General features: G+C 42.4%; 1 protein-coding gene across 1 annotated transcript; it reads right to left on the reverse strand.

The window, feature by feature from the left end:
* Positions 1 to 11,339, reverse strand: tmem248 (transmembrane protein 248). The gene is made up of 7 exons (XM_017699429.2): positions 11,021 to 11,339; positions 8,106 to 8,264; positions 7,149 to 7,434; positions 5,472 to 5,622; positions 2,263 to 2,446; positions 1,497 to 1,640; positions 1 to 1,301 (listed from the first exon to the last, which is right to left on the reverse strand). Exons 1-7 carry the CDS (start codon positions 11,021 to 11,023, stop codon positions 1,281 to 1,283), a joined length of 948 nt encoding a protein of 315 aa, XP_017554918.1. The 5' UTR covers positions 11,024 to 11,339; the 3' UTR covers positions 1 to 1,280.
* Positions 11,340 to 11,355: the final 16 nt, after the last annotated feature.

Below are 11,355 nucleotides of genomic sequence, written 5' to 3' on the forward strand. Positions count from 1 at the left end.
CAAAGAAAGCTGTTTACATCTCAAAAATAAATGGAGAAATAAGGTTCGAGGTAAAGAGATTATAAATGATAAAACAACTAAAAATTACAGTAATTTTTATGTCACATTTCAAATCGGATGATAACTGTACAAGTGATTTTTATGCTGCACTATGCCGGTTAATTCTGCTGTAGTTTTAAAAGTACATTCACTCATTCAGTGTACCAGAAAAAGAAAAAGAAAAAAAAATCAAAGTCAAATATAAAAAGAGAGGTAAACCCAAAGTGATGAATCATTGCCAGTGAAGCATTCCATACTTTGTACACAGTAAATCAATCACAAAGCCATCCAACAACAAATGGCCCTTTCCCCCCATTTGAGCTACTTACAACCAAAATATTCAGTTATATACCTGATGGATCACAAACCAGACAAATCATCAATCCAATCCAAACAGCATCCTGTTCTTCGGGTCTTGGTCTCTTTTCCAGGTTGTTTTATATAATGAGGAACGACCCTTGCATCCTTTGATAACTACTTAGCATGTATGCACACTTTGGGTGTACAAAAAAGGCAAAAATCAGTGGGGAACTCAAATAATGGTCCTTTAAAAACCAACACAAAAATTCCAGACCATAATATTTATAATGAGTCTGCTGGCCTACTCTCCTACTAGAATCAATATCACCTTCCAGAGCCAAAGAGCAGACACTAGTCCAAACCATATCTGATAAAACGCCACTGAAGATCCTTCAAGAAGGAACGACAAAAGACACAAGGGCAATGAGAAGGCAAAGGAAAAAAAAACAAAACAACAGTCCATCCTCTCCAAGGAAAGCCATGGTTGATCACCACAAGAGACGTCACAGGTAGCCATGACTTTCTGCATGCGACCAGCAAAAAAGGTGCCGAAAAAACAAACGTGACACTGGATGATGACGATGATATGTGGAAGTGCTGTTGCCCATTCCTCCATACTTCTCTATTCTCAGATGATATTGCATGGGAAGGACTTGGACATGGATGGCACATGGGGGAAAGGAGGATTTAGGCAGAGTGCTTCTGTACTGAATTTAAGGGTCCTACAAATATTTACACAGTAGACACAGGCACTTGAAAGTCTTTGGTTGGAGTGACCCAACGTTGCAGAGATTCGCATTATAGAGTTTTTTCACCCTTCTCCAGGGTTCAGTAGGCAACAAGTATTTTTCTTTTCCTCCCCTATTTCTGATATGGTTCAGTTCAAATGCGCCCCTCTACTGCTGATATGGTTCAGTCCGTATGTCTACCTTGGACCCCGCTTAGCCCTCCGACAAGGCCACCTGAAAAAGACAGACAGGTTAAGCATGTAACAGTGTTTTTATACAGAAGGGGGTCATAGCTTTCATAACAGATACTGCATAACTGGCACACAACCCAAATGTAATCTACTACAGAACAGGGCAGACGGGATTAAACAGCTTTAGCTCTGACACATTTGTGTTTTTGTCAGTTATTGATAAAAGAACGTGTCCTACCTTTTCTGGACAGAAATCTGGGTTGGTCTGTCTTACTTTGCCAGGTCTGCCTTTGATGACTGCATAGCAGAACATTGTAATCACCATCACAAACAGGAAGTAGCTGGTGTGCATTAGGTGCAGGTTGATGAGAGAGCGATCATCCTGCCAAAGGAAAGAAAACACTCCCTAAAGCTCAATATCCATAAGTAGGAGCAGACAGATATACAAATCTGCACTGGGTATTCAGACCACCAAGCCAATGAATCTTCTACCCAGAATAATATAAACACAACTATATACTTTGTATTCACAAATAATAAGAATGCTTTTGAAAGTTGTGACTGAATCATGCACTTGGGAATCCTGCTGGTGTGGTTTCATGTTTCTTCTCTTTAAATGATGCACATAAATGTGACATGTGCACCAATAGCTCCGTCTTGTAGAGAAAACCTCAGTAAACAGGTGTGAGTATATTATTTAGAACAACTTCTAACTGGTTTTTGGTACCGAAGCATGATTGTTAATTGTAAATTTATCGCAAAATCAAACAAGCATGCTTCTGCTACTCTCGCCACAAATTCTACACTTTGACCACAAAATTACTTGTCTTGGTGGTCCAAATGGCTACTGCAAATTTTCTCTCTCTACACCTGGGGACATTACACAATACAAAGGTTTGAAAAGGCCATCAGGATGCCTGCAACACAATGTCCCATTCAACATATAGTTATAAACAACAAATGAACATATTCAGAATTTCCTTTCAGTTTTTGTATGCACTCACGTCTGGAACAATGACCGTAAGTTTGGGGTTCAGAGCGTGGTACACCTTCCCAATGGCACCTTTGTAACACCAAAATGGATTGTAGTCCTGGGTGTATTTGGTGTCTGAGTCTCGTGCTGTGGTGAAGATCTTGTACCAGGACGTTGCATTGCTGTATGTCTCTGGAACACAGTGGGGTGGCTGCCTGAAAAAGGAATTGAGGTTTTAATCAAGGTTTGATTCAGAATGAGAGAACGGACTTCACAAAAAAATTTTTTTTTTAATTTAAAAGTAAAAAACCTCTCCATGGATCACCACCTTATTGTGGTGGAGGTGTTTGCGTGCTTGAATGATCCTAGGAGCTATGTTGTCTGGAGCAAAAGCTCCTGGTAGGGTCTCCCATGACAAACTGGTCCTAGGTGACAGGTCAGACAAAGTGTGATCCATAATAACCCCTATGAAAAGACGAAAACAGGACTTGTGTACCCTGCCCGGAAAAGGGTTACCGGGGCCCCACCCTGAAGCCAGGCCTGGGGGAGGGGCTCGCCAGCGAGCGTCTGGTGGCTGGGCATTTACTCATGGTGCCCGGCCAGGCCCAGCCCAAAGGAGTTACATGAGTCCCCCCTCCCATCGACTCACCACCAATGGGAGAAGCAGTAGTAGGGGTTCAGTGCTTTGTGGATCGGGCAGTGGGCCTTGGCGTTCTGATCCTCGGTTGCTGAAACTGGCTTTTGGAACTTGGAACGTTACCTCACTGGCGGGGAAGGAGCCTGAGTTGGTGCGCGAGGTTGAGAGATACCGGCTAGATACAGTCGGGCTCACCTCAACACACAGCTTGGGCTCTGGGTCCAATCTCCTTGAGAGGGTCTGGACTTTACTCTTTTCTGGAGTTGCCCATGGTGAGAGGCGGTGGGCAGGTGTGGGCTTTCTCATAGCCCCTCGACTCAGTGCCTGTATGTTTTCTCCAGTGGACGAGAGGGTAGCTTCCCTACGCCTTCGGGTTGGGGAACGGGTCCTGACTGCTGTCTGTGCTTATGCACCGAACAGCAGTTCAGAGTACCCAGCCTTCTTAGAGTCCTTGGGAAGGGTGCTTGAAAGTGCTCCTCCAGGAGACTCTATTGTCCAACTGGGGGACTTTAATGCTCACGTGGGCAATGACAGTGAGACCTGGAGGGGTGTGATTTGGAGGAATGGCCTCTCTGATCTGAACCCGAGTGGTGGTCAGTTTTTGGACTTCTGTGCAAACCACATTTTGTCCATCACGAACACCATGTTTGAACACAAGGATGTCCATAAGTGCACATGGCACCAGGACACCCTAGGCCGCAGTTCAATGATTGACTTTGTAGTCGTGTCATCTGACTTGCGGCCATGTGTTTTGGACACTCTGGTAAAGAGAGGAGCTGAGCTGTCAACTGATCACCACCTGGTGGTGAGTTGGATCAGGCGGTCAGACCAGGCAAGCCCAAACGTATAGTGAAGGTTTGCTGGGAACGTCTGGCAGAAGGACCTGTCAGATTGATCTTCAACTCACACCTCTGTCAGAACTTTGACCAGATATCGGGGGAGGTGGGGGACATTGACTCAGAATGGGCCATGTTCCGCTCCTCCAGTGTTGAAGCAGCTGACTGTAACTGTGGCCGTAAGGTAGTTGGTGCCTGTCTGGGCGGTAATCCTTGAATCCGGTGGTAAACACCCCAGGTGAGAGATGCCGTCAAGCTGAAGGAGTCCTACCGGGCATGGTTGGCCTGTGGGACACCAGAGGCAGCTGGCAGGTATCGACAGGCCAAGCGGTCTGCGGCTTCAGTCGTCGCCAAGGCAAAAACCCGTGTGAGGGAGGAGTTTGGTGAGGCCTTGGAAAGTGACTAAGTTGGCTCCGAAAAGATTCTGGCAAACCGTCAGGCGACTCAGAAGGGGAAGCAGTGTGCCACTAGCACTGTATATAGTGGAGATGGTGTGCTGCTGACTTCGACTGAAGACGTCATTGGGCGGTGGAAGGAATACTTTGAGGACCTTCTCAATCCCATCGACATGTTCTCCAGTGAGGAAGCAGAGTCTGGGGACATGGGAATAGGCTTGTCCATTACAGAGGCCGAAGTCGCTATGGTAGTTAAGAAGCTCCTTGGTGGAAAGGCTCCAGGGGTGGATGAGATCCGCCCCGAGTTCCTCAAGGCTCTAGATGTTGTGGGGCTGTCTTGGCTGACACGCCTTTTCAACATTGCGTGGACATCAGGGGCGGTGCCACTGGATTGGCAGACTGGGGTGGTGGTGCCTCTTTTTAAAAAAGGGGACCGGAGGGTGTGTTCCAACTACAGGGGAATCACACTCCTCAGCCTCCCTGGTAAGGTCTATGCAGGGGTACTGGAGAAGAGAGTCCGGCTTATAGTCGAACCTCGGATCCAGGAGGAGCAGCACGGGTTCCACCCTGGTCATGGAACACTGGACCAACTCTTCACCCTCTCCAGGATTCTGGAGGGTTCATGGGAGTTTGCCCAACCAGTCCACATGTGCTTTGTGGATCTGGAGAAGGCATTCGACTGTGTTCCCCGGGGTATTCTGTGGGAGGTGCTTCGGGAGTATGGGGTACATGGCTCTTTGCTATGAGCCATTCAGGCCCTGTACAAACAAAACTGGAGTTTGGTTTGCATAGGTTCGGGCATCTGGTTAGGATGCCTCCTGGACACCTCCCTGGGAGGAGACCCCGTGGAAGACCCAGGACACGCTGGCATGACTATATCACCCAGCCGGCCTGGGAGCGCCTCTTAATCCCCCTTAGAGAGCTGGTGGAAGTGGCTGGGGAAAGGGTGGTCTGGGCCTCATTGCTCAGGATGCTGCCCCCGAGACCCAAACCCCGGAGAAGCGGAAGATAATGGATGGATGGATGGATGGATGGATGAAAATAAAAAAAGCCTTCTGATGCCTGTTGTCTGCTTATACTTCAATGATCCCAGGCTTAGCAATGTACAACATGAACAGCTTACTTCTCATTTCTGTGTCAAAGGGATCTTAAAGACTATTCTTCTTTTTATTTAGTTTTGACTTGATCCTGACAGACTCAATGACAACGACTCAACTACTCAATACACACCAGCCTACAAGACATCGTTGAATTAACAGCCTGAAGCCATGTCAAGATCTGAGGAAACTGACAGGACAATACAGAACAAATAAAGGCTTGGTTAACAATGATGAAGTGCGGCACTACGTAGAGTTTAAAAACAACAACTTACACTGTGACAGGGAAGACGTTACTAGCTGCAGTAATAGTCATGCAGGTGCTGAAGACCACCTGCTCACAATGACCGTGCAGCACGCAGTCATCAGAGTTCCAGGATGCAGGCAGAGTGAAGGTGATGTTCATCTCTTCGTGAGCTTCCCTGCCTGCGCACACACACACACAAAAATTATATATTTACATAATTTTATGAAATATATATTTATATAATTTTTATTTATATATATATATATATATATATATATATATATATATATATATATATATATATATATATATATATATATATATACACACACACATACATACATACATACATACATACACACACACACACACACACACATAGCAGAATCATTGAAAAGCTCTTTAAGGAAGACTGCAAGTAGCATCTATAAGGCGATCAGCTTTAGCCAGCATGTTTTGTTTACAAAGCACCACTGTGTTACTGAACTGCACTTCACACGAGTAAAAAATATCTATATACCTGATCCACAGTGATCCTCTTGGCTTTAACTACAAAGAAAATGTTACCAGGCTGTTCTATTCCACACAAAATGCACACTGTTATGCTATTACTGATTAACAAGACCGCACTAAGGGGAAAAAAAAAACAAAGGAAAAAGGGGAGGGGGGGCTCTTCCGTTCAAAACTCCACATGATGTAACACTGTGAAAATAACCAGTAGGAAGGAAAAAAATAAATAAAAATAAAAATGAAAAAAAGACCACCTGGCTTACACTTCTTATCATATGGTGTATATCCAGTTTTATACAAACTCTCATGCTCCCCTCAAGAAAGCCCCTTTACACTTTTATTTTAGCCCTTTAGAAAGCATTCAACACTTTTTAAAATCACCTGTCTAAAGTACTTTGAGCTGCTGCGGTATAAAAAGTGCTCTATAAATAAAGTAGTGGTGCATAAACAAAGTACTGTAAAAATAGCAGTAAAAACATTCATGAAGCAATTGTAATGGATGGTATAATGGCAGGAATTCATTTACATGAATGGCTAAATAAGGCTTTTTTCAGTAATCATTCTCTGAATGAGCGAACATTAGAGAGACATAATGAATGAACCGCCAATCTCTTGGCCTTAAGCCTAGGGTCTGACTTTAGCATGGCAACCTGCTAGCTGGGCTAGTGCACCCATCAATCAGCTGAATCCCACAATAATGTGCTTTCTGTAGGTAATATACACAGTCATATGCAAAATTTTGAACATCCATGGTCAAATTATGTTTTGTTGATTTTCGAAGTACAAATAATGTAATACATTCTCTACAGATAACAAAATTAAATTACATTTGTCTTTTACAAATTTTACTTTTACTTGCTGAGCTTATTTTAAACATAAAACTAAATATGTGCCAATCGGTTAAATTCTACAAATAATCCAGTAATGGTGCATTCAACTATGCAAAAGTGTGTTCTCTGTAATGAATATGTGCATATTTTCACGAATCACCAAATCATGTCATTTGACTAGGGGTGCCCAAACATGCCTACAACTGTATTATTCACAATGCCTATAAGGTACTTAGGTCAGATCTAGGCTAGGTAAGGGGTAAGCTAGTATCAGTGCCAGTGCTCTGTTTTTGCAGGAAAAAAGTGGTATTGGTGCAGCCTAAAGTTATTACTGTTGTTATCATTCTTGTTATTATTATTCTTACCAGCCAAACCAACTTGCTGCCCAATCACGGTGGCATAGAGGTGGGTGATGTTGCGTGAGTAGCCCCCGAATGGCCTCAGGGGGTCCAGGGTGAGGGTGATGGGGACAGAGATGTTGATGGGGCCCGGGTCCTCAAGCAGCAGAGGGGCCTGAGTGCTGGAACGCGACTGGCTGCTGGTCACCGTGCTCTCTGGAGTTGTGGACTCGTTCAGGCCATGCTTAAGCGTCTCGTTCTCCGAGATGCAGAAGTCCAGCTCGTTGAAGCGAAGAAGGAATGTGTTCCAGTCCTGAATAAGAATTAGAGATACACTAATTATGTAATTTCTAGGCTAGTAACACTAACAGATAATTAGCACAACAATGTATCCATTAATAATGCTTACTTTTTTGCATTTTATGCACACTCATACCATAATCCATACATGAAGTACTGAAAAAGGAAGCATTGGCATGTGCATCAGTATGTGCAGGAGCACCAATGAGTCCTTAAATTATTGACTATTATGGGCTGAAATTCCATTATTGGACCAGTAATAATAATTATGCTCTCATTCATTAGTGAATAATGTATTAGCTGCCTAGTCTTTAAATAATATGTCACCCCTAATTATTCAAAGTTAGTCTTTGCTCAGCAAAAAGAGTTTTGTATAGTAGTAAGTTATGGGTTACACTGCAAGAGCTGGGAATGTTAACTCTCATCAGCAAACTGTAACTATTTAACACAAACTACCAAAAAATTCAGATCGATTTGTTTATCCACTTAATTATTAACCGAGAAGATCATTAATATTTAATCCACTCTTTACAACATTCTGTCTTTTATGACTGGATGCGGCTGGATGTTCCTGCCTCCTGGGTTAAAGTCTTTATTAATTAATCTGTGACATATGCATGCTTTTTTCCACATTCAAAATAAAATTATTAACAAACATCTGAATAAATGAAAATAGCCACCTACCTCTGTCATTTCGGGTGATTTAATCTCTTTGATCTTGAAGAAATACCCAATTGTGAGGAAGGTGATGGCCACAGCACTGACACTGACCATAAATATGACCAGCGGTGGACGGTTACTTATGTAAGTCTTCAGATTCTCCAGAGGATTCAACAAGAACACCTGCACACAGGAATCAGGAATCATACTTACATAAAACCCTAATACTTTCTGCTAACAAAGAAACATTTACACTTCTGTTGTTCACACAATAGTAACACTTTGGTTATGAATGCATGCACATCAGCAGCACCACATAGATGAATTATATAGACAGTCATATTATGTGCCCTATGTGGAAATAATCAAGGTACTAATACAAACCCATATATTCTATATGATATACAGCAACTGAACATTATATGAAAGCAATAGATGTATAACACAGGACAGGGGTCATGCTAAAGCTGCTTAAAGCTCAATGAAGTGAAAATCATGCAAAAATCAACAAATACATCCCTCCTGTTGGACGGTAGGAACTACTGACTTGACAGAAGATAAAGGTAGTATAATATACTAATACTGTTCAGTGTTAAAGGTATTAGTAATAAATATTATCTCTTGAATAATATTCTAGTCCATAACATTTCACCATCTGTTACCAAATGGGTTGTTTTAGGATTTTGAACTTTTGTTTTGTGTAGTTTACACATGATATTCAAGGCCTGACAGTTAACTGCAGTGCCACTGGCTGACAACTTTAAGTCAGTCGCTTTCAAGTCTGCAATGAAATGAAGTTTAATGCTCCTGAAAGCCCCTTTACAGAAAATTATTATAGAAAATGTTTAGAGATATGCTGCCTGATGTCTAACACATTGTTTTATCATAAATCCTTAACTTAAAATGTATTTTAAATGGGTTTAGACATGACAACCCCTGGTTTCTATCACCACCACTGTAAAGGAAGCAGAGTCTGTCCGTTTCAGATTGTTTTGATAAAACAGTTCAAAAACTATAAATAAACTAGTCTAGTTTTCAACACTATCATTTTGAGAGAAGAAAATTGATCAAAACAAGCTCTGTTAAGTTTGTAAAAATCCATCAATTCCACTAAAGACCTTCAGGTCTGCAGTGACTTCACAAATTTTTCCAAAATATATAATTAAATGGTTGAGATGCAAAAGAAATGCTGTTTTAGAGAAACATACAGAGACAGAATTCTTCACAGTGGTGGTCATAGGAACCAGACTTCTGAAGAGTTTAATGCCTCTAAATCACCCTCACAGTTACTACAAGAAACGTTAGATATATGCTGTCTAATGTCTGAGACATTGTTTTATGGGCGTTTTGTAATTTTAATGTGATGGTTTGTGATTTTAAAGCTTTTTGGCTTTAAATGTAATTTAATTTATGTATTTTAATCCATACATGGCAAAGGGATACACGCAATGCTTTGTAAGGCAAAAAAGAAAAAAATATGTGATAAATCTGAGAAAATATATACTATTTTACCTTCGGTAAAAGAAGACACATGTAGGTTCACTGGTGGTTTTGAAGTTAAAAAAAGGCTATATTTATGTTTTAGACATGGTGACTCCGGTTCCTAAAATACCAGCACTGTATAGAAATCTGACTCTGCAATGAACCACTTCACATCAAACCACTCTGAATGACTCTGCTTACATCTTAAGGACTGAATTACTCAGAATTAAAAAAAAACTGGTAGAATTCCCCTTTAAAATCCAGAGGTCTTCGCATCCATACCAGGAATCCACTTTCCAATTCTGTATTTTGTAATCAATGGTGGTTAACTTAACTTAACTGTTTATGTAAATGACTGGCCACCTAGTGTCACATCTACCAGTGACAGCAAAACCCAGAACCGAAAACTGGATTCAAGGTCCAGATCTGAAGACGTGGATCTTTCTAATTTCCCTCAGTTTGCATAAGCAAAACACTGCGACATCACGACTGTCTGACCTGGTCCATTTCAAACTAAAGTCAGCCTTTCCAGACAAAACAGGCCTTCAATGCTAAGCGGCAGGAACCTTGCATCCTGATAAGCTTGTGGACAATCTCCTCATGCTCTTACTCTTCAGAGCTATAAGGAGAACTGCAAGAACTGCAGCTAGCCATCGATGTTGACTGCTTAAGAATCAATGTCACACACTCACACACGCCGCACTCATGTCAGACAAGCGTTGTGAGAAATTCTCCAGACCAAGACAATTAATTATGCATGTATTTACAATTAAATAGGGTATTTATGATCCTCATTTGGGAGCTTGGTCCAGAATTCCAGTTAGAGACGCATTTCTGCGTGCAGACTTCTGGTCAGCTACCTAGAACTTCCAGAAGCATTTAAGCTGAGCCAGGCAGACGACCTAATGCAGAACATTTGGATGAAATTACTAAAAAAGTACAGCTGTACGGCTATATTGGCTGATTTATGCATATATGTTTACCGACCTTTAGGGCAAACAGAACCCAAAGCACTAAACCAGCCTGTAAATAAAGTAGCTAAAGTACTGTGGACGCGGCCAGCTGACATGCTACGCAACTGTAAAGTTAGCATGTAGCTAACGTTGCTCCATGGCAACGGTGAAATTTAACGTAACCATCCATTAACGTTACATTTTCAACAACACAAACACTTTTTAATACCGAGTTATGATGTTCTTGCAACGATTACGGCCTCTACACCCAAAGCAAACAGCACATCATGCTTTTATGCTGGGTTAGCCTTCTTTAGCTTTAACGTTTAGCTGTCTGACCCAAGTTGCAGCTATACTAGCGTTCCTACTAGCTAGCTAGCTAGTTAGCCACATTAAAAGCTCAAATATTGAAATAATGCCTGTGAAGACGCGCAGCGAAACTTGGGTGGGTTACCGAACGAAATGCGTAACACGAGAAAAAGTGAAATTGACCGCTAAACTCACCATTTTGGCGGCGGGTTACCAGGTCGAGAGCAGGCGGGAGGCGGGCAGACAGCTAGCAGGCTCCAGTCGCTGATCCAGACGGACTAGCGGAGCGAGGAAAGACCGGGGCTGGGGGATAGGCACGGCGAGCGACGGTACAGGAGCTGCGTAAACTCCTTCCCATTATTTGCCGGTCCCTGTCAACTCGGAAAAGCGACGAGTTTGTTTGCTTATTAAATAACTTACAACGAGCAGCTGGGTTTCCCAAGACGCTAGCGCTCTCTAACTACGACGTACTGCTCGTCACTGTTTACCACGAACCGCAGCCTGTAGCAGCAGCGCTGTCCGACTCGAGA

This window comes from Pygocentrus nattereri, chromosome 23 (genome assembly GCF_015220715.1).
Source record: "Pygocentrus nattereri isolate fPygNat1 chromosome 23, fPygNat1.pri, whole genome shotgun sequence".
Lineage (NCBI taxonomy): Eukaryota > Metazoa > Chordata > Actinopteri > Characiformes > Serrasalmidae > Pygocentrus > Pygocentrus nattereri.